Consider the following 24,047-nt stretch of genomic DNA (forward strand, 5'->3'; position numbering starts at 1 on the left):
ACCTTCATCAATTTCCCTTCTTTGTGTATAGTAAATGCTGTTGCTCTGCATTTTAGAGAAAATAACAACTGGTGTCTTCTACATTTACATCAACCAAACATTGTTTGCGCCTTCTGGCCTTTAATGAATAACTTTTTTCCTTTTCCTTGAAGACAATGAGAACTGTGTTGTTCAGTTATGTGAGACCTTTAATAGCTGCAGGGGCCGAGAGCGGAGCTCACCTGGGTGGGTCTGGATTGTTTTTATCTGCAGCAGCAGTTTCAGGTGAAACATTTCTGGTGGAGCAGAGAGAAGAAAACACCTGCGGAGCAACAGGTGAGTGTGTCGACTTCCGTCTGAGATATTAGCACAAGAGGCTTCTGTATTTTTAAATCCCTAAAAACGTGTTACCTGTTTTCAATAGAACAAAGAAAGGTGTGTTGTTATTATGGGTTAAATCAATTATCTCCTTAAAAGCAGCTTCACTTCAATTTATATTGCATCAAATCACAACAATCTCACAGCGCTCATAAAAGAGCAGCTCTAGACCATATTCTGTGATATTATTTATAGAAACCCAACAATTCTGACCAAGAGCAAGCACTAGGCAACAGAGGCAAGGACAAAACTTCATTTTATAGCTCTGCTGTCAAAGATACAGGGCTAAATTGTGTGAAAAGGGTGGAATTTTATTATATTTTTATTTATTTGGATGGAACAGGAGTATTGATGGTTTTATAGCTCTGATGACACAAATGTAAAGTGAAGAGATGTTTCAGTTTGAGCTGATTCACAGCGCCCGAGATGGAATTGAAGAATTGCCTTTTAAAATAACACAGGATATTAGGATGGTTGTAGTAAGAATTTATATTAAACCTGAAACGTCAAATCGATTTGATGTTTGACAGAAAAATAATCTGCAACATTTTATTATTATGGATTCACCGTTTTAAGTCATTTTTCAAGAAAAAATGGCAATTAATCAGTGATTTTTATCTTATTCTACATAACGAATTATCACCTCTGAAAAAATATTTATTACTAAGTAAATCTGTCCTAACAGTATAAATCCTCTTCCAGGTTCATTTCACTAAACAGCACCCAGTGGATCCAGCAGTAATGTCCTCCGAACCCAAAGGGAGTCCACCTCCCTATGAGTCAGATGTGGAAAAGTGAGTCTCTTTCAATGCAGCAAACCTTCCTGTTGATCTATATTAACTATATCAATATACAGACATGAAAACTCTCGATATGGAAGCAAAAGAAAGCCGCAACAGTTTGAGTTTTTTTTAAATTATGTGAAATGTGACCATTAGTGAATTCTTTATGTTGAAAATTACTTTGAAACCCATCTACATGAAATGATGTGGTTTGAATTTCCCAACCTGAAATAATTTTAAGTTTTAAAGTTTAAAAACTTATTTTGACTTTTATTTTTATAATTTTTTTTCAAGTTGACAGATTTTTAGTTTCTCATCTGACCTCTGACCCCGTCTAAATTTCTCAAATACAGTCAATTCTAGCAGCTTATATTTTTATTTTTTTAGCTCTAATAATTCCGACCTTGTTTATTAAGACCGATGTTTTTTTGTTTTTTTTGCAATGTTTTGTTTTGTGTCTTCTTACTCTCTTTACAGTAAAGCCCCCTCCCAACCGGCCTATTCCTACTACCCAGACGACGAGTTCCAGCATTTCTACCGCTGGGCGTCTCCGCCAGGCATCATCAAAATCATGTGCATCATGATCCTCATCATGGCCGTGGGTATATTTGCTTGCGTTGCCTCCACGCTGGCCTGGGACTCTCAGGGAGTCATGGATAGCTTTGGGGCTGGCTCTGGGGGAGTCTACGGAATGGGATACAACAGCTTTGGTGGCGGCTCCATGTACGGAGCTGGAAACAACTATGGCTACGGGACACTCGGAGGGAACTACAACGACCCCGCTAAGGCCAAAGGGTTTATCATTGCCATGGCAGCCATCGCCTTCATCTTTTCCCTGGCCATCTTCATCATCGTCGTGTCTCACCAGAGCCTATCATACAGCAGGAAGTATATATATATATTAAACTTTTAAATAATAATGATAATTGACAACCATCTCAGACAAACATCTTCCCCACATTCCTTCCAAAAATTATATAGCAAATTGCACATTGTATAACTTATAACTCTCACTAGTCATATTACGAGGTTTACATTAGTCATTACTCAACCCTCCCCTTCCTCTGTTAACCGTCTCAAATTGAAAGGCCCCCCAACCTTATCAAAGAGGTTGTTTCCCTGTCTGTTATTTTTTCCAGGGGGAAGGCTATTAACATTTGCCCAACCCAAAATGTAGTATATGGTAGTTTGGTCTATTTCTAGAATAATGCTTTTGATTTTTTAGCGTTCAAGAGACACATATCTATCAATATCCGTTAGCTCTTGATGAACTGTTGCACTGCCGCACACGATGAAACAGTGTCCCTTTTTCTTTCATACATTTTATACATAAGTCAGGAATGTCACTGTTTATTTAATTTAGCTGGTGTGATGTAAATGCTCCGTATTTGTATAGTGCCTAGTCTTTTCGACCACTCAAAGCACACTACATCTGCATTCACACACTGAGCCCAAGTGCTCAAACAGAAACTATCATTCACGCACTGGCGGAACAGCCGTAATTCGTGGCCCAAGGATACTTGTCCTGGGGATTGAACCGCCGACCTTCCGATTAACAGGCAACCTGCAATCCTGAGAGTGAGCCTTCGTACATATTGCTCCCCAGTCCTCTAAAGAAATCTCACTCCCCAGGTCCTTACTCCATTTGCAGTCTGAATTTTCTGGTGAATTGGCCATTAATAATTCATCCAGCTCTGATATAGCTCCTGTACTTAAACTGTCCTTGGATAAAAAACTTTCAAAATTGGATTCTGCTGGTTTAGTTGTAAGACTATTTTTAATTAGCTCTGATGAAACTCTTGTTGAAGGTATTTAAAAAAATATTTTTTATCTATATCATACTTCTGTTTAATTTCACATCATAACATCTTATTTTGGCATATACAGGTCCTGAATCTTTTCTCATGCCTATTGATGCCCACGCTCTAAATTAGGGGTCTGCTCTCCATGGGGTAAAGTGTCGGTTTCCCCAAATGGGGCTGAATTGAGATAATTTATTGGGTTCTTTAATACATTTTTTCACTCCAAAACACATCTTAATCATGTTTTTAACAATTGGATTAGTAGTTCGTTCCATTAGTTTCACAAATGTGTATATGAATATAAATATAGGGGTAAAGGTAAGATTAATCCCTCTGATTCCATTTCTTTCCATTGAGGAATATCCCTTGTTGCAAAATAAAACTTAAGGGTTGTTAATTGTACTGCTCAGTAGTACCAGGATATATTGGGACATTTTAACCCCCCCTTATTACATGGTAAGTACAGGAGAGACAAGCAGACTCTGGCACATTTATTTCCCCATATGAATTCTGTAAATAACCTGATTTTATGAAATCGAGGTAGAGGAATATTCTGAAATACATACAATATTTTACGGAGTATACTAAATTTTATAATATTTATTCTTCCAATCTGGGATAAGGGCAGGGTGGGCCATCTATCAAACGATTATTTCTTCCATCAAGGGCCCGTAGTTTGCTTTCGACACTCTGAGCTAATTTAGGTCTAATTTGTATTCCTAAATATGTAAAGCAATCAACGACATTGAATTGGGAAGCCTCTGTAATTGGGTTTTCCTTTTCTTTTTCATTAAGTCATAGAGTTGAGGACTTAGTATTGTCAATGGTATACCCTGAGATGGCACTGAATGAGTTTATTAACTGTTATAGAGCAGGGGTTGTTTTGTTAAGGTATGATATATACAAAATTATATCATACGCGTATAATGAAAGTTTATGTTCTGACTGTCCAGTTATTATTCCCACAATTCCCATGTACAGCTATAACGAATGGTTCAATCACTAGAGTAAACAAAAGCGGGGACAAGCATCCTTGACGGCATCCTCTTGATTACTATTGGTTCTGATATTTTTGTTTGTTAGTATTTCTGCAAGCTCTCCAAGCTTTGGATAATATTAAGGACCCTCCTAACATTATGGAATCCCTGGTGAGCGAGAATAAACCCATTTTGATCCCTATGTATTACACTGGGTAACGTTTCTTGCAACTGTCTTGCTAAAACTTTGCAAAGAATTTTGAGATCAGAGTTTAGTAAACTTATTGGTCTCATATTTCCGTATCTATTATTAGACTTTCCTGGCTTTGGCAATATATAAACCTTTTTTATATATAAACCATTGAGACACAGTCTCTTTTACCAGGGAGTCCTGTATAGCACAAATAAAACACAAATTTTCAACCATGAGCTGAAAATAACCATAACAATAATGTTATCAACGCACCTAACTTAGATTTGGGTAAACTGCCGCTATCGAATGCTTCCATAAACATTTCCAGTAGTGGTTTGATCATTTTTGTTTTAAATTTCTTATATAGGTCTATTAGCAATCCATCTGGACCTGCTACTTTTCCTGCTTTCATGCCTATTTCCTCCTCTGTAAGATCTGCCTCTAACGTCTTTGCATGTTCCTCAGAGATAGTTGGAATATTTAGCTTCTCTAAAAATGTTTTTTGGGCTTTGGGTTCATAGTCAACTTGTGGTTCATATAGTTTTTTTATAGTATTCCCTAAATTCGTTGTTTATTTCAGCAGGGTCTATTATTGTGTCACTATTATCTTTTACAATCAAAGTTTCTAACTGTTGTTTCTAACTGTTTGATCTGCCATGCCAAACATTTTCCACCGTGCCCATAAAATGTTCAGCCTTAGCAGACTGTGCTATCCCATCAGCCAATAATTTATTATATTCTGCTCTTAATAGCAATAACTCTTTTTCTACTTCAGGAGTACTATTCCTGAACACCTGCTCCTGTTGAGTTTGTATTTTGCATTCTAGCTGTTGCGTATTCTGGCGTGACTCTCTAAATTTGGATGCAGTATAGCTAATTATGTGTCCCCTCAGGAAGGCTTTAAAGACATCCCACTTGATACATGCTGTTGTTTGCATTGTATTATCTTTAAAATAATTATCTATTTCCGCCCCCACATATTTTATAAATGCTTCATCTTGTAGCCACTTCTGATTAAATTTCCATCTTGGTGGGTCCCTAGCAAGATTTCCATCTGTATAAATCAGACAGCACATTCCATGGTCTGATATTAATATACTACCATAGTAACAACCCTGTATTTTTGAAAGTAGTGATGCAGAGATTAAAAAGTAGTCTATCCGTGAGTATGTCTGAAAAGTACTCGAGTGGCAAGAATAGGCTACATCGTTAGGTTTCAAGTGTCTCCAGATATCTAGCAGATTTAACTCTTTAATGAAATGATGAATAGTTGTTGTACTTCTAGCATGAGTTTGATCAGTACCTGTAGACCTGGTAGGATCTAATGTACAATTCCAGTCCCCTGCAATAATATATTCTCCTGGGAGAGATGCAAGTGTGAGAAATAAATGTCTATAAAAGCCGGGCTCATCCTTATTGGGGCCATATGTATTAACTAAATTCAAGTTAACTGAGAGCAGCGATCCCTTAATAATCAGATACCTACCACATGTATCCCTGATTACATTAGTAATTTGAACGGGCACAGAATAGTGAATAAGAGTCATGACTCCCCTTACTTGTGATGTAAATGATGCTGCATAGGTGCTTCCCTGCCGTCTGCTCCTAATTTTTACATTGTCCTCTTTAGGGTATGTGTCTCCTGCAGGAAAGCAATTTTTGAATCAGTGTCTTTCAGCTTATTCATAACCTTTGCCATGAAGATCCCTTAACAAAAATGGCATGAGGATTAACACGTCTAAACGTCAGAACACACATTGAACATGTTGTACAGCAATAAAGATTTTAAAAAACAATTCTCCCAACTGAATGGGAAGCCCTCCTATCTATTGCTTCCACTCAGCCTACACCCGGACCGATGTAAATTAAAAATAAAAAATAAAAATTAGGCTTCATTTGCCCTTCCTACTCCGTAATGTTTTTATGAATTATATGAGACAAATATAATAAATCAGTGTAAGCATAATAACTGCTGCTAATGTCAGCATCCTCAAGAAGTTATGTTATATAAATTCCTGTAATAAAAATAGGTTTCCAGTGTTCCACATATTGATATATCTCTGCTTTGACTTTAGCATGTGTGTTTATACGTATACTTGTCACCTACAAATACACACATACCCACGCACACCTTTACACAGATAGGCCAATGGGGGAAAAAACAAAGAGTTATGTTCCATTGACTCCCCATTCAAAGTAATACAAATTACATTATTTTGCAGTCCGTAGTGGCAGATACTCTCTCATCCTATAAGTAACTTCACATCTGCACCTCCGGTATCCAGCCTTCCAGAAATGAGCATGGGTCCAGGCCCTCTGCGCCTTTGGGCAAGTTCACCAACCTCAGGTTGTTCAAGCGTGACTTTGTTTCCATGTCCGCAACTTTATCTTCCAGAACTTCGTTCCTTTTCTTAAGAGCTTTAACAGTTTCTTGTAGCTCAATGTGCTCGTCCATGGCGGACAAACACGGTCAGACAGCTCTTTCTTAGTTTCTTCAACGGCAGTGAGAATAGCATCAAGTCTAGTTGAGAACTTGGACTTCAAGCTGTTTATCGCCACCAGTATCTCTTCTTTGGCCTCGGTGAGCTGCCCTATTGTTCAGGAGTCTCCATGCTGACATTAGCATCTTTGCTGGTTTTATGCTCCATGCTTTGTGCCCCAAAGTCCATTACCTTTGCTTGTGTCTGTGTTTTCTCTCTAACCCTACTCGTTTTTCCAAGATTTGGCATCTCCGTTTTCAAACCGAGGTTGCCTGCACTTTCAAGGACCGTTGTATGTTTATATCAGGATCGAGCGTGACTTACTCGTTCACGTTCATACCGGAAGTCCCCTGTGTGTAACTTTTTGAAAAATTTCTCGATCTGGAAAAATGCAAGAAGACTTTTAAATTTATAAGATAAAAATAGAACTGGATATATATGCTATATTTTTTCTTCACCATGAATCACTTGATTCATTTTAAGTTGTCGTTTGGCCTTTGCACACATTTCATTATTTGTCCTTTTCTTCCCAAGACCTTAAAAATTAAGTTGTTGAAAAACAAAAATAGCTATCATATATGATGTTAATAAGAGAGTAAAATCAATTAAGTTTTAGTTTATTTTATCAGCCGATAGGAAGTTAAATGAAGAAAATGTTTAAAGCTATTTCTTCTTACACTCCAATTTAATTATATGGGCTCAAGAAGGTGCTTTTGATTTGACTTTTGCATGCAGAATTTAATACCATATTATATAATAGATATTATAGAGTTTTTATGAATTGGATGACATCCACAGTTCAACAAGCAGAAGTATATCCACATATCTCAGTTTAAGAATAAAATTAATTCACAGTGAGAGTGTAAGTTAAGCTAAATTGAGGCTACAAAGTGCAATTTGTTTTTCTTCAGAGCTCCTCCCAGTCTCTGTATAATAATTATTTAACAACATTATTGATAGATTTTTTTTATCTTCAGTTGTATTTTGTCTGATCAGCTTTTACATTTTGTCTGTCTCGGGATTCCATACATATGTAATGAATGCTCTGAGATGTAAAAACTCATTAAAGTTCTGTAAAATCTATGAATTAACCTATTTGTGAGATATTACGGGATTATATGCTTTTGTCAATTTCCTTGCTTTGTGTATAATAAATGCTGTTGTTCTGCATTTTAAATGAAAGCAAAATAACTATTTTTGACTAATACATTTTGTCAGTCTCGGGACTCCATACTATGTAATGATAAGTCCTTTTGAGATGTAAAAACACATTAAAGTTCAATAATATCTATGAATTATTTGTGGGACATATGTATATGTCCCTGCATTGTATTTACTAGATGCTGTCGCTTTTTAAATTAAAAGAAAAATAACAATATCTTTGACTTATCTAAACAGCTACTACATTATGTCAGTCTCTGGATTCCATACAAATGTTATTATAAGTCCTTTTTAAGATATAACAACACATTAAAGTTCAATAACATCCATGAATCATTATTTATTATTTCCTTTAAGACAGTGAGAACTTCCTGTGTTGTTCGGTAATGTGACACCTTCAAGGGGGCGGGGCTTAATTGGCCGAGAGCCGAGCTCACCTGGGTGGGGCCTGGATTGTTTTTATCTGCAGCAGCAGTTTCAGTTGAAACATTTCTGGTGGAGCAGAGAGAAGAAAACACCTGCGGAACGACAGGTGAGTGTGTCGACTTCCGTCTGAGAGATTAGCACAAGAGGCTTCTGTACTTTGTTATAAATCCCTAAAAACTTTTACCTGTCGATACAACAAAGAAAGGTGTGTTGTTATTATGGGTCAAATCTATTATCTCCTTAACAGCAGCTCCTGTGTGGTAAAGATCAACGGGGAAATTGTGAGCAAAGTGCGAGATTATTAGGCTGATTTATTTGGATGAAACAGGATTATTTGTGGTTTTATAGCTCTGATGACACGAGTGTAAAGTTAAGAGATGTTTCCGTTTGAGCTGATTTCACGACAGCTGAGACTGGCGTTGAAGAATGAAATTAAAATAACACAGAATGTTATCATGGTTGTAGTATGAATTTATATTCAACCTGAAACGACTAATCGATTTGTTGTTCAACAGAAAAATAATCGCAAGCATTTTTTTTTTAAAGCAAAAATCTGAATCAGCTTTATTGCCAGGTATGTGTACACATATGTGGAATTAAAATAATAAGGCAAATAATCTGTGACGAAACTGTAACTGTCATTTATGTCATATTCTACAGTCCAAATGATCACTTCTGAGAAAAAATGTATTACTAAGTAAATCTGTCCTAACAGTATAAATCCTCTTCCAGGTTCATTTCACCAAGCAGCACCCAGTGGATCCAGCAGTAATGTCCTCCAGGCCCAATGGGAGTCCACCTCCCTATGAGTCAGATGGGGAATAGTGAGTCTCTTTCACTTTCCTGTTGTTGTATTTTATTTATATCAATATACAGACTATATATGAATACTCTCCATATGGAAACAAAGAAAGCGTTTGAGCTTGGTTTAAATTACGTGAAATGTGACCATTAGTGAATTATTTATGTTAAATTACTTTGAAACCCATCTACATGAATTTATGTGTGACTTCAATTTAATGAATTTCCCCCCCTTAAATTTTGGTGTCTAAACTTCATTAATTTAAGCAACTTGATTTTTGTTTTTTGGGGGTTTTTGTATTATTTTACTGAAGTTTTTGTCATGGAAATGACCTATTTACTTTGAGCGAGTTGAATATAGTTTTGTTTTTGTTTTTTTTTAATATTGGTTCTGGTACTGACCAAAAACCACATAAAATGAAATTGCACAACGTTTTAAAATAATTCCGACCTTGTTTATTCAGACCGATGGTTTTCAAAGTAAAATATTTCAAGGTCAAATCCTTATGGCCTTACTTTGCTGATTTTTGTATTTATATTTAATGCTATGTTTTTTCTGTCTTCTTACTCTCTTTACAGTAAAGCCCCCTCCCAACCGGCCTATTCCTACTACCCAGACGACGAGTTCCAGCATTTCTACCGCTGGGCGTCTCCGCCAGGCATCATCAAAATCATGTGCGTCATGATCCTCATCATGGCCGTGGGTATATTTGCTTGCGTTGCCTCCACGCTGGCCTGGGACTCTCAGGGAGTCATGGATAGCTTTGGGGCTGGCTCTGGGGGAGTCTACGGAATGGGATACAACAGCTTTGGTGGCGGCTCCATGTACGGAGCTGGAAACAACTACGGCTACGGGACACTCGGAGGGAACTACAACGACCCCGCTAAGGCCAAAGGGTTTATCATTGCCATGGCAGCCATCGCCTTCATCTTTTCCCTGGCCATCTTCATCATCGTCGTGTCTCACCAGAGCCTATCATACAGCAGGAAGTTCTACCTGGCCGTGGTGATCAGCTGCGCCATCCTAGCATTCCTAATGCTAATTGCCGCCATAGTATACTTGATGGCAGTGAACCCCATGGCTCAGTCCTATGGATCGGTCTACGGTGCCCAGATTACAGGTCTATGTGCACAGTACCAACAACCACAGCTTTCAGGAGTGTTCATCAATCAGTATCTTTACCACTACTGTGTCGTGGAGCCACAAGAGGTGAACACACACTTTTGACTTCCTGGTCTTCCTTGTCTTATGTGACCTTATGTGACGTGACGTGACCTTTTGTTGGCGCAGGAGGATTTGTTCTGTTTGTAACTGTTGTATGTCTCATTTCAGGCCATCGCTGCAGTGTTGGCCTTCCTGGTCGTCGTCGCTCTCATCATCATGCTCGTCTTCGCGCTAAAGACTCGCCAGAAAATCCAGGAGTTCGGCAAGAGCAACATTTTGTGGAGGAAAGTGAAGGCCTTCGAGGAGCCTGAGCCGCCTCAAGATGTAGAAGCGTGGGTGAGTGGCAGTGCATTGTTTTAATTATTCAACATGCAAGAGCTGCAACAGTTAGTCGTATTAATCGATTAGTCAAACAGCAGAAAGAGTAATAGTTTTTAGCCATATTTCAAGCAACAATACTAAAAATGATCAACTTACGCATCTGTAACGTGAGGATTTTCTGCTTTCCTCTGTTTTTATGTTAGGAAAATAATATTTTGGGGATTTTTTGACTGCGAAACGTTTCATAGACAATTATTTTCATTAAGAATTTATCTATGTTGTTTTCTTGATCAATAAATGTTCTACAAAATGTGAGAAAAATATAAACAAATATGCCCCACAATTTCCTAAAGGCCAAGGAGACGTCTTCACATTCTGTTCCCAGATGGGGAAATTGTTGTTACAGTTGCTCACTTTGCTAATCAAGGAATTAAAGAAATATAAATAATAATAATAAAGTGTGGGTAAATAGAACATTGTATAAATCTAAAAATACAAATAGGAGTGTGGAAATATGTACAGTATGTGACAGACGGGAATAAATAGTATAAGTATAGTTAGTAATGAATAAATAGTAGTAATAATAATGAGGGCTGATAGTGTTAAGAGATGGAATAGATTAAAATCCTTTAAAATTGCAGTATTAAAACAAAAGAGAAATGCCACAAATCCTGGATAGACAGGATGCTACATGTCTTTAGAAGGCAGCAGCTTTCACCAGGAAATATTTATCATTTCGATTTGATAATTGGCTTAAACAGTTATAGACCTGCTACAATTTGTGGATCAATCAACAGAAAATTACCTTCAACTATTTTTAAAAATTGAATAATCATTATTTTTGCTGTTCACAGCTTCTCACATGATGGTAAACTGAATATCTTTGGAGTTTTGGACATTTGAAGACATGTTGCCCCGGGGTGTGTTAAAGTATAACACAACATTTTCTGGCATTTTATAGACAAAAATATTAACTGATAATGAAAATATTCATCAGTTTCAGCCCTGAATGGTTAATTATTGATAAGCAAATTTTTAATTTCAGCTCTAAACCTGACACTAAAATCAAAAGAGGCTATTAATACTGAGCCTGAAAGCTTGTCTCAAGTAAAGTGTCCGCCTGTGTTCTCTAATGAAGCACAGTGTTTTTGTATCAGCTGAAGTGGTTCAACCAGTTTGGTGGCAGTCACCTGTTTGTCGGCGGGGGAGGGGAAGTGTGGAGCGATGTGCTTGGTTTCAAGGTGTGGCTCTACACGGATGACAGTTTCAATCTCACTGCTGTCAGTACATTCAAACTTCAGTATTTGCATTTTATGGTGAGTCGTGCTTTTCTAAGCTATTTTCAGAAGAACAGCTCTCAAACTTTGACATGCCCTAGTAAGTAGCGATGAGTAGGTGAGTCATTTTGTGGATAGTTGAAAGCAACGATGACATTCAGCGCAGCAAAGTCCCTGCAGTTCACTGCAGAGCAACGACCAGAAAGAACAGGTCGGACTGGTACTCTGAACACATTAACTCCACTGTTAGCAACATGATACTGGGAGCCGTAGGCGTTTATTTCCCTATAGCTTGTGCAGCTGAGGCAGTGTGACTGTAGCAACCTGCAGCACATACAGGGTGTAGCTCAGTACTGTCGCATATTTTTAGAGGACAAGTCCACGCAGGCTTTTCATACCAGAGATGGTAAAGATCCAGGGAGTTTGTTTGAGTGAGTCACCCGTCAAACTGTCATTGGTAAAAGCACTGTTTAGTTTTTTAGATTATTTCAAATAGCTTGATTTTAGTGCAGCTCTGTTTTGTATAAGGATCATATTTCTCTTGTGGTAGGGCAGCAATTAATGATTATTTTCATAACCAGTTAATCATTTGGTCTATAAAATGTCAGGAAATGGTGAAAAAAGACAATTTTTAATTTTAATCGAATAATCAGTTAGTTGTTGACTATTAAATTAATCATCAATTATTTGGATAATCGACTAATTGGTTTCTTAAATGTGAATGTTCTGTACTTTTCTATGACAGTAAACTCACTATCTTTGGTTTGTTGACAAGACTTTTGAGAACGTCATCTAAGGCTGATCGACGTTTTTCACCATTTTCTGACATTTTATAGACCAAACAACTGGTCGATTTATCAAGAAAATAATTGACAAATTAATCAGCAATGGAAATAATTGTTACTTACAGCCCTAATCAGCCCTAAGAGCTGATTTGAACTGTTAGAGTGGATTATGGGGAGATTTAAACTAATCAGAATAGTTTTTTGTCCATCAAATAATAATTTATTCTATAAATTGTTGCAGCTCTAATGCATATTAATGCTGTCGGGGTATAATATAGACATGTATTCTTCTATGTATGTATGTTGCAGTGGTGGAAGAAGTACTTAATTTTCATACTTAGGTAAAAGTACAAATACCTCCATGAAAAATATTACTGAAGTAAAATTAATAAAGCACCTGGTTCTAAAAGTACTAAAGTATAAAAAGTACTTGACATTCAAATCTATTGATCTTGCAAAAAGCAAATGATCTTTTTAATTCACAGGTTTGAATGCAGCATCACAAGTTACAGTGAATCACAATAAAAAAATTAAAAAAACTGAGTCGCAAGAGGACAAGTATTAGCCTGTAGTTGCTAATGTGTGTGAATTTTCCCCCCAAAAGGTGAACAATGTGTCCACGGCCCCTGACGCCCTCCCAGTGTCAGACTACCCTGAGAAGCTGAGGGGCTCCAGGAGTTACCTGGATGATGAGAGCAACTATGACAAACCTCCTTACAGCATCACCCCACAGTGAGTATACTGCACGAGAAACATCTGCAGTGACAAAAGGCCGGTGTTGTTTTATGTACTGTGTACCAGGAAGGGCAGGTTTGTGCAGCAGTTGGCGCTACTCAGTGCCCCAGTTCAATGCTACAAACACTTTTTTTAAAGGTTTTTGGCCTTTTTCTATAAACGGTTCACAGTAGAGAGAGCCGTGATCAAAGTGGGGACGTTGCAATGACATGGCAGTGTCTAAAGGGCCAACTGTGATTGGTCGGCTTGGCATTTCCTCCTACACATGTCCGGCTTGTCCTCCATCTTTTGCCTCAACTGCTTTTAAGGGTCGTACATACCATCATTGTTTGTAGCAGCCCACACAAACAACAACTGTGGCTAAACTAAAAACAGCGGCAAGGGAACATAGAAACCCGACAGCCAACTAGCGTTTTGATGGTTTAATTGTGGAACGACGCAGACACCAACGCACAAGCATAAATGCTCACGATGACTTAATGCAGAAGTATAAATTGGCCTTTAGACCTGGGGTTTATGTTTGCAGCATGTTCTCTAAAGTTTAAATGTAAAGTGAGTGTTGAGCTATTAATGGGGACTACTGTCTCTGAAGGCAATATGAAAAAGTTGCTCACACACAGGTGAACAAAATGTGAACCTGATCTGGACAGAAATGAGACACCTTCAGGAAGTTCTCAGAAACAAAAAGCAATTGGATCAACCTTTAACATTTTCCTTGTTAACCCTTCAATAATTAAAATTTTTGGCCACTTGGGGGCAGCAGAAACAAGTTTTCATGGGTCATGGCTGTATGGAAGTGGTGTGTATTATGGAGCGGGTGCTCGGCTTTAGACAGGTTTTCTTCAGATTGCTGCTGCCAAAAAAAATTTGCCAAATTTCCGCAAATACAACACAGATACTGGAAGCATTTAAGCAGAATGAGCTCGTCTTTTCAGATTGTTACGATCGTCAGTAAGCATGCCAGTTTCATCAAAGGACTTCATGAGCCACTTTTTCTTGCAACACTGAAACTAAGTGAAATACTTTCGTGCTGATTAGGGAACATGAAAAGGGACATGTCTGCAGGAAGTCATTGTCCTGTTTACTCATCAAGATGAGATCACAAATCGAAATGGCTGTATTTTACTTCCTCCTACATCTCATAAGCAAAACATACGTGTAACAGTTTAGTAGATTTACAGATGCTATTTTGCCTTTGGGGACTCACATTTGCAATCCATGTAATGTAGTCGCCTCCTACTGTTACTTAGATTACAGTTACCGTAGTTCTGTGTTACTGTTTTGCAGTTTTTCTCAATTGCTTAAACACATTTCTTGAAAATATGTCTCTTTTTCTCAAAACTCTAAACACAAATCCACAGCTTCTCACCCAATCCCCCCTAAAACTTTAAATTTTCAGGTCAAAATGAAGCTCTCCACTCAAAACCACTCAAAAGAAACTTTTCCCGCAGAAACACACACACTGCAACACAGTCTTACACACTGCTGAGATAAATTTTAAACAATACTACAAAACTGGTTTTAAGTTATGTTGCTTGTGATTCTTCCCCTCAAAAAACTATTCACACGATAAACACAACAAAAGAAATAACAAATTTAAACATTTGCACAATTTTTATTTCTTTGTGTAATATACAGTGCAGCACACTGAACAACTAATTATTCTGCCCCAGCATCCTGTCTTTGGTCTGGGACAGGCCAGAGATTCTCGTCCTTCACCTCCTTTTCCATCTTCTCCTCCTCCCTCTACCTCCTCCTTTTTCTTCCTTCACCTCTTACTCCTCTCCATTCTGCTCCTCCTCCTCCTCCTCTCTGGTGTCCTACACCTCTTCCTTCAGATTTCTCTGGATCCATTGTTCCTAAACTGAATGAACTGACTCCGGACCTTTAATTCTATCTATTGAAGCTTCTGAATGTCTGTGCTTTCTCAATGACCACATGTTGTAGGCAATGAGAAATGACGGGATTTGTGTGTAGAGTTTAGGGAAATGGGTGTTCTTTTTGAAAAATGGAGTTATGGTTTTTAGTTCAAAAGCCTGCTTATAGTGTTAGAGCAATGGAGAAAAACTGTAATGGTCTTTGTTATTATAATGAATCTAACAATATGAATACTGCTCCTTGTCCCACAGGCCTTCAGTGGAAGAGAACCGGCCTTTGCAAAATGGGACTCCCTACAGCCCAACCTCAGATTTGTCCAGCTCGAGTGGAAAGCCCAAGAAGAGACGCGCAGCCCGGCCACGCCGCGCCGATGGACAAGACTTCGAGACTGACTATAACTCCTCTGGAGACGAGCTGGACGACGACGACTTTGACAGGTAAGAAGAAATTAAAGACCCACATTGGAGGTGCTGACGTACAGGAGTCCAACTCACTCACAAGTCCAAGTATTCAGATCCTTTACTTAAGTAAAAGTAGCATTACCACACTGTCAATTAGTCCATTACGTGTGAAAGTGCTGCAAGTAAAGTTTTACTTAAGTAGAAGTACAGAAGTATTACTTTTCTTGCTTTAATATGTGTATTTATCACCTGTGCATTAACATTTAAGCAACATTTAACTGATCAGGGATGGAGCTGCAACGATTAATCGAATAATCAGGTTTGAGTAATTTTTAAGAGGAATCATTTGAATCCAGCTTGTTAAATGTGAATATGTTCGGGGATTTTTACTTTTCTATAACAGTAAACTGAAAATCTTTGCAACTAATCGATTTTTTTTTGAGAAAATAATAATATTCAGCAATGGAAAAGAATCGTTACTTGCAGCCCTATTCAGCTCTAAGAGCTGATTTGAACTGTTAGAATGGATTGAAATGGTGAAAAAAGACAATTGATTTTACTGGGAATAGTTTTTTGTCCATCAAATAATCATTTGATCAACAAATTATTGCAGCTTTAATACATATTAATGCTGTCGGTGTATAATATAGACGTGGATTCTTGTATGTATGTTGCAGTGTGGGAAGAAGTACTTAATTTTCATATTTAGGTTAAAGTACAAATACCTCAAGTAAAAGTCATGCAGTATAATACTACTTAAGTAAAAAAGTACCTGGTTTTAAAAGTACTTAAGTATCAAAAGTAAAAAAGTACCACACATTCAAATCTATTGCTCTTACAAAAAGCATTCAACCTGTATTCAATGTTCATACAGTGTTTTGCACTTTTAGGACTTAATGGACAGAAATTACTTTAGGTGTTTGCACTTTGCAAAATTTTAATCTACAAAGGAATTGAAGCTATCAGGTAAATATAAGGGAGTAAGGAGTTCGATATGTTACTTTGAAACGTAGCGGAGTCAAAGTGTAAAGGAGCACAAAATGGAAATACTCAAGTACATTAAAATTGTATACAAGTACCGTACTTGAGTGAATATACTTAGTTTCCAACACTGCCAACTGTACCTGGGGTCTTCGAAGCTTACGGATGTGTTTTTCCAGTCATTTAAATTTACCCCTGTGTCTTCTCTCTCTTTTAGTGAATTCCCTCCCATAACAAATGAGCAGGAGCGCACCAACTACAAGCGTGAATTTGACCGCGAGCACCAGGAGTACAAGGACATGCAGGCGGAGCTGGACACCATCAACAAGAACCTGTCAGATGTGGACAGAGAGCTGGATGAACTGCAGGAGGGCAGCCCGGAGTACCTGGTGAGAGCTCACTGTTACTGTTTGATATTTATTTGTTCAATCCCCTTATAGTCAACATCTGATAATTTTCTCTCTGTCAGTCCAGTTTGAAAGATATTAATGGATAGATTGTGGAACCTACAGCAGAAATGTTGTTTTCTTTAAAATTTCAACAGAACATTAAATCTGCTGTAATGTTTTCATATGAATAGGGGATGAAATGTGTTGTAAAAGGAGTTTTTGTGTGACAAACCCTCAGAGAATGATCACCAACTTCGCAGTTTTTGCATCTTTCAACTTCACTTTTTGTGGTTTTGATGGCCTACTAATGTTTAAAAGTTTCAGTCTCACTGCTGTAGTCAGCTTTCCAGCAGCAGGCTTGTTTTCAGATAAAAAGCTGTTTAAAAAGCCGCCGTACACGTCCTGCTCAGCAGCAAATAAGCAGACAGACACAGCTACAGACAAGATGGTGAACATAGTGGCTCATTTAGCAGCTAAAGAGCCAGATATTTTCTGTAGGAGTGGGAGACGGATGTGAAAATAAGCTACCGTTTGATAACAAGTTACAGTAATTAACTTTACAAGGTATATACGTCAGTGTTGTGTTGACAGCTTTGTAGCCTCCAAGTGGTCAGTAACCGTTTTTAGACTGAAGTGGGGGAGACAAAATAAACCGTTTTACTATTTTGAAATGTGTCTGATGAATTGTTTACGTTTTCTTTAACAGGATGCTTTGGATGAGTACAACAGGATAAAGGACATGAAAAAGGTGCGTGGGATCATTTCATTCATCTACTGCAATGTAATGAATTGTGATATTCTATTTTATAACGTGATCCTATAACTCATATTCTTTGTCTATTTTTTTTTTTCCTCCTTTTTCAGACTTCAGATTATCAGATGAAGAAGCGCAGGTGTAAATATCTGAAGAACAAGCTGAACCACATCAAGAAGAGGGTCAGCGACTATGACCGCAAGGCCTGAACAACTCAATGAGGATATTACGCCTGTCCAAATACGTCTCAGAAAGGACTCAATCTGGTTTGCCGCTGTTTTTTTGGGGGGGGGGGTGACAGCTGGTAGCTTGTGAAACATTGCAAAAGTTGTTTGTCCCTATAGGCTGTCTTGTATTATGCCACTGTTTATATTGTGTTTGTCACCTGCCGTAGATACTGTTATGTGTATATATTTTGCCTACTGTGATCTGAAATTGTCCAGCAGCCACTAGATTGTAAAGTGAATTTACATTTATACACAACCCCATTTTGTTTTTAAATAGCTCTTTTTACTGTCTTTAATTCTAATTTTTATCATGTAAATACAATATGTGGGGAAACAGATGTTTTTAGCAGTTTGTGTAAGTAAGTTCACATGTGTTTCTTTACTCAGGGTTGAACAAACGGACACTTTCAAATGATTATGCGTGTTTAATGCATAGTGATGTACCTTTTACAGTGACTTGTTATACCTTTTTTTTTATTATAATAAATTCCTTTTAATAGACAATTATTTCTTGCTTTTCTTACACAGTAAGCGTTGTGGCCAGCAATGGCTTTGCACAGACACAAACATTTGGGACTCCTTGAGCAAATAGTGAGTGTGAAAACAATTCCAACACTCAAACACTGTTGATTTAAAGCCACTAAGTGTAGAATTTTTAAATGTTTGTAGCATCTTTTAAATCATTCTGAAGGGATTGTTTGTAGGCGCCAATGTCAGGCATTTTCAAATTCTGTACATAGTGACTTTAAAGCTGCACAAACTGATATTTTATATATTAACAATGGATCAAAGGACCATAGGTAATGTGAATGGTGTCTTTTGAAATAACAACGCTTCAGAGAATAATTAACAATACTATCAAGATTGCTGTTCCATTCATGTCTGCACTGCTTATAGCTTATTGCTTAGGTTCATCCATCCATCCATCGTCAACCGCTTATCCTGCGTACAGGGGCACGGAGGCTGGAGCCAATCCCAGCTGGCATAGGGCGAAAGGCGCCTATGGACAATTTGGGGTCACCAATCAACCTAGGCCGCATATCTTTGGAGGAAGCCGGAGCACCCGGAGAGAACATGCAAACTCCACACAGAAAGGAAGGTTTGAACCCGCAAACTTCTTGCTGTGAGGCCACAGCGCTATCCACCGGACCACCGTGCCGCTCCATCTGCTTAGGTTAAGAACTTGCAAATTCTGCCCTCCACCCTGTTTTCTTATTAATTTTTTTTAAAGCTTTGATAAACATACAATACAGTATCTGGCCTGTACAAAAGTGAACAAAGACACACAGACTAACTGAACACAGTGGACTATTTGGCAGCTGAAGAGCAAGCTATATTTTTAACTTAATATTTTAATTTTCTAACACGTTAGCTAAAAGAACTTCACAAGATGACAATATGTCAGATGTTTTCCGCTTGCTCTGCTGGCCCCAAGTGGCCAAAAAAATCTTGATACAGATTTAAGGAAGTTTTGCACATTAAAACTGCACACTGAAGCTACATGCACAAGTACAACACACTGCACACTGAAGTGTACTTTGTACATTACATCGACATGGATGTTTCTTTTTCTTGTCTATCTGGTTTGCCTCTTTGAAGTTCACTACAGGCACGACATCACAAGACAAAACATTTAAAAAAACACAAGCGTCTCTTCCCTCCTGGCTGAATTTTAACCCGTGGTTTTGAACTGTTCGGTCTGCATCGAGTGTCTCCTCAGCAGCATCCTCCTGGTCAGCTCTTTGGGTTGCCCAGGAGGAGCAGAGGGAAGGAATTTTTTGTGGCCTGATTCTTTCTCACTGAAACCACTTGCAGCACTGGAGCTGAGGTTATAAACATTAAGGATGGGGGTGTTGGTTGAGTTGAGGGTCAGAGGTGGCAAAGATCTAGGCCTGGCCTGGGACATGTGGTCCAACAAGAAGGCTCCAGAGCCTCTGCGCTCGTACCCAGACAGCACTCTCCTGCTTGGGCCTGAGGTCAACAGTGACTCCCTGGAGCCCTGTGTGCTGGAGCAGCGTAAGAGAGCTAGCTTCTTGCCTTCTCTTAGGTCTCGTGCTCTCTGCTGGGACTCCTCAGGGAGATTTTGGATGTCTACAGCTAGCTGGGGATCAGAGCTGTAGATGTCCTCCCCAAGCTTGCGCCTCTGGATTATGCTCTGAAGGCTTGACGAGGCCATGCTGTGATGTAGCGGAGTGCAAAGGTTTTTGTCACCAGAAAGGGAGGAAGAGGAGGTGATTGATTCTGTTCCAAGGTTAACAGAATGGAGATTAGGATGGGAGGCAGAGTGGGATGATAGGAGACCTGGTAAGGATATATTTTGTCCTGCATGTTTGGCACATTCATTCTTTACGTCTCCATCTACACCGCTGTCCCTTGCCAATCGTCCTTCATACCATTTGAAGTTGTCAGTTGGTGAACATGTGCTGTTGTCCCCGTCCCTATTCATGGGAATTTTGACAGGGACGTCCTCCGTTAGGTTGAGGTCTTTGCTGTTTTCTGAAGAGGCTGCGTGAGGCTGCTGTGTGAGCAGAGACGCTGGGATCTTTAGCCAGGGCTCAGAGTTCAACCTCAGAAGGGGCTGCTGCAATCCGTGCGGCGCCACTTGGCCAAGCCTTTGGGGGCATGATGGGGAACATGGATGGGAGCTTACACCACAGGACTGGGCTTCTTTAAAGGAAAAGACAGGCTTTGGGGGACATAAAGAAGAAGAGGTGCACTGGGGGGAGGTGATGAGCTGAATTTCAGAGGGAGATGCAGGAGGTGCTGATGTCTTTGTGTCCATCTGATCTAGAGGACCAAGGGGAGGCATGCTCAGGTACTGCTTGGCTTGCAGTTTGCCACATGGGAATTTGTCAGTCGTTATGATGATCACTTCCTTCCCCTTGGCCTTGCATGTGTCGAGCAACAGCTTCAGAACCTTCCAGTCTCCAGCCATGACTGCGTAGACCAACGCTGATGTCCCTGACTGATCCTCTAGGCTAATATCCGCTCCACTGACCAAGAGCAGAGACACCACCTCAGGGCCTGCCTGCTCCTGGCAGGCATGCATCAGGGCAGAGCGACCTTCCTTGTCCTGGATGTTGGGGTCCGCTCCTTTCTCCAGAAGAAACTGGACCAGCTTGGCCCGGCTGGCGCTCTGGGTGTCAGTATGATGGGTCCTGCAGGCTACCATCAGGGGTGTCTGACCTTGGCTGTCACTCTCGTTTATGTAAGCACCTCCTTCCAGGAGCAGCCGTGTAAGTCGCAGGCGACGAAGGAAGACTGCTTTTAGCAAGGGGTTTCCTGAATCTATAGCTACCCCAGGAATACAGCCTTCTCCCTCCATCCCTATTGGTCCCAGCTGGTGGTTTTGGAGATGTAGTAAAAGGTTTCTGTTGAAAATAACAAAACACTTTTAGAGTGATTAATTATATAAACGGATAAAATTAAATAACAGTTGAGCAGTTGCACATAAGCCATTATCATAGACAAGCCCCCATATCAGCTTTTCCTGCAGCATGGCCAAGACCGAAGTGTATGCTTTGTTTTTTGCTAGAACGACACAGCTGAGGATGCTTGTTTGGTGCCATAGAAATTCAGCATGTTAGTTAGCTTAGAAGGGCTAGCTTAGCCTGGCTGGCCAGCTTGTCTGCAGTAATTAGTTTGCTATACCAAAGCCATGTTTTTGACATGTTCCATGACCATGTAAAACCTGGTCACTGGCTAGCATGCACTTGGTGTCTCCATCAGTTGCTGGATTTGCCATGATGACTGGCAAGGAGAGGCCTCTTGCTAGCACAAATCACATGTTGCATGTAGTAGCAGACTGATCTTATCCAGACAGTGTTAGCTTGTTGTGGTGGGCTGTGTTGAGTATGTGGGTGCAGGTAAAGAGGAGGCTTGTTCCGGGATGCTGGAACACATTGTTGAGCCTTCTCTCTTCTCTGTGTCATCATGGCTCAACTAAACAAAACACCATTTATTAAAGACAATGTAGACTTGCTTGCACTCATAGTGACTATTTTTTACAATACAATAGTTGTTCTGTAGATGATAATTATAATATTAATAGTATATAATTGTAATAATTAGATGATTTTAAATCTACATGTATGTAAAATAAGTTGTTTGATCCCACAGTTCCTTTTAATGCAAACGTCCTCTGCAGCACCAGCAAAGGCTGCCACTTTCTATCCGCCTTTGTACTGTTTGTCCTTGCTTCTCTCTATTAGGCCAGATAAGGTGGCAGTTGCCAATGTCTCAGACAGTAACACAACATTTTCCTGTATGAGTCACAGCCCATGAAACAGAAACACGTTAAGGATTATGAAGTTTATTTTGACTTAATCACATAAACTGTCCTGCTGCCACAAATACTAACTAGAGCACCACATGTGGATTGATATACGCTGTTGAAAATAGTCCCCAACAAATGCACTATTTTATTGTGTTTGACTAACATTTGATACAAACTACAGTGTCCAGCTGATTTAGGAAATTACTTGTGTCTTAGGCACCAGAAGGACTGAGGCTGAGAGACACAGACGGGAAGGCAGGAAACAAAGTCTCATGATTTTTTGACAGCAAGGCAAATATAGAAAAGAACCAGACTGATGCTTTAAAGTGCAAATTCTGAGTTATAATTTAATGGTGTTTACACCCATATTAGATCAGCTGTGTAGAAACTTAGAAAGTGACTTAACTTAAGTTTAAAAGTAGTGTTTCACTGTTATCTCTGTTTGAAAGTTTCAAGCCTGTTTTACCGCTGACCAGACCACTAATGGGTATGGTTCTGTTGCACCTGTAGCCAAACCGAACAGTGATGTCATGGTGTACTTTAAGTAAGGCTAAATCAAGGGCAACTGGACTTGGTTGAAGGTTCTTGAATATGTTTCACATTCAGGTGGTTTCTTCAGCTCTGACTGACAATCACGAGTCCCAGCTATTTAACCTTTGTGGTGTTGTTATCAAGGTGATGGATCCCGCTTGGTTAGTGCTCATGGCTGTAACGACAGTCAGTATGATTGTCACCTGAGCCAAAGATGTCATTGTCACATGAGGCCAAATGTGAGTGTTTGTTCAATCTCCTGGTAAGAGATGAAAGGACAACACTTTAGGTTGGGAATAAGTTGTGTTGCAGTCGTCCTCCCCTGTTGGGAGATGGTGTCTCTACTCTGGTGCAAAGAGTTAAAAGTGTGTTCCTTATCCTTCAAATGTAAGTAAAGTGCCGAGTCTTGACACCACCTATTTCCAGTACAACGGGGGATACCACATAGCCTTTTTAAACAAATTATCAAATTATCTTTTGATCTTTACAAATCAAAACTTGATAATCTGACAAATGCCATAGCCTGGAAACTAGACAAATCTGCAATACTGTGGTTTAATTGCATAAAAAAAAATCTTTAAATCAAATCGAATCATGGATTTGGAGATTTGTGACACCCCTATTCAAATTGGATGCAGCAGAGACCGAGATTTCCTAATTTTTAGTCCCATGTATGGGACTAACTGGAGAACACTGGATACTACAGGTCCCATAATGCTACTCAGTAGTGTCTTTAATTAGACCCTCCCTGCCTGGTAAACGTCCATGTCTTTCAATTTCCACACTCACAGATTGAACAATTGTTTCTGTTGATAATTTGAATTCTTCGAGCCCAAGCCGAAAATAACCTTAATGACATCACTATGACATACATCATCAGGTTTTTTATCTTAGACTTGACAAATCTTTCCCAGAACCCCAGAAGACTTATATTTGGTTGGAATTGGAAATACGTTCCAATCAATAAATGGCCTCAGTCTGTGGCCCTTCAGACATCACTTGAGTCTTGGTATCTTGTTAACTTCTTGATTGTATCCTGTTTACGTGCACTGGCTTTGAAGATAAGCAGACAACATGTTTTCTGTCTTATTCTGCTTCATCCTGCTGCTGCCGTCAGCAGTGACATCATCACTGAACCAAACTGAGCTCTTTACGCTGGCAGCCACACACGTCCAAGACAAAACACCACCTGCACCGTGTTTGACAGATGAGGTGGAGGTGGCGTGCATTCAATCATGCTGTTCCTTTTTTTGTTGAGGCTTTCATCTTTCCATCACTGCTGCACAGGTCAATCACTGAGTCATTAAAACGCTTACAGAACTCTACAGGCTTCTTATTGTTGCCAGAG

The 24,047-nt window shown here is 39.2% G+C and overlaps 2 protein-coding genes across 3 annotated transcripts; one reads left to right on the forward strand and one right to left on the reverse strand.

Annotated features, from left to right (window-relative positions):
- The first annotated feature begins 1,733 nt into the window (after nt 1-1,733).
- oclna (occludin a) lies at nt 1,734-18,396 on the forward strand. 2 transcript variants are annotated; one of them, XM_038734216.1, is made up of 10 exons: nt 8,264-8,284; nt 8,725-8,752; nt 8,911-9,002; nt 9,559-10,189; nt 10,313-10,480; nt 13,132-13,259; nt 15,392-15,577; nt 16,740-16,911; nt 17,618-17,659; nt 17,776-18,396. In XM_038734216.1, exons 3-10 carry the CDS (start codon nt 8,950-8,952, stop codon nt 17,872-17,874), a joined length of 1,479 nt encoding a protein of 492 aa, XP_038590144.1. In that variant the 5' UTR covers nt 8,264-8,284; nt 8,725-8,752; nt 8,911-8,949; the 3' UTR covers nt 17,875-18,396. The 2 variants fall into 2 exon arrangements, with proteins under 2 accessions (XP_038590145.1, XP_038590144.1); XM_038734217.1 differs by lacking the exons at nt 8,264-8,284; nt 8,725-8,752; nt 8,911-9,002 and adding an exon at nt 1,734-2,024 and having other exon boundaries at nt 9,967-10,189.
- A 567-nt stretch (nt 18,397-18,963) lies between these two features.
- Nucleotides 18,964-21,259, reverse strand: ankrd34ba (ankyrin repeat domain 34Ba). The gene has a single exon (XM_038734519.1). The coding sequence runs from the start codon at nt 21,215-21,217 to the stop codon at nt 19,565-19,567; it is 1,653 nt and encodes a 550-aa protein (XP_038590447.1). The 5' UTR covers nt 21,218-21,259; the 3' UTR covers nt 18,964-19,564.
- Nucleotides 21,260-24,047: the final 2,788 nt, after the last annotated feature.

The sequence above is a fragment of the Micropterus salmoides genome, unplaced genomic scaffold (genome assembly GCF_014851395.1).
Source record: "Micropterus salmoides isolate LMB-PRFRI ecotype aquatic unplaced genomic scaffold, ASM1485139v1 Ms_hic_scaffold_20, whole genome shotgun sequence".
In the NCBI taxonomy this organism is placed as follows: Eukaryota; Metazoa; Chordata; class Actinopteri; order Centrarchiformes; family Centrarchidae; genus Micropterus; species Micropterus salmoides.

What these genes read in the sequence shown, in the direction of transcription:
- ankrd34ba (XM_038734519.1), bottom strand. Translation starts at nt 21,217, where the DNA reads ATGGAGGGAGAAGGCTGTATTCCTGGGGTAGCTATAGATTCAGGAAAC.
- oclna (XM_038734216.1), top strand. Translation starts at nt 8,950, where the DNA reads ATGTCCTCCAGGCCCAATGGGAGTCCACCTCCCTATGAGTCAGATGGG. An exon ending in TATGAGTCAGATGGGGAATA is followed by an intron (nt 9,003 to 9,558) that starts GTGAGTCTCTTT and finishes CTCTCTTTACAG; the next exon opens with TAAAGCCCCCTCCCAACCGG. An exon ending in CCTTACAGCATCACCCCACA is followed by an intron (nt 13,260 to 15,391) that starts GTGAGTATACTG and finishes CTTGTCCCACAG; the next exon opens with GCCTTCAGTGGAAGAGAACC.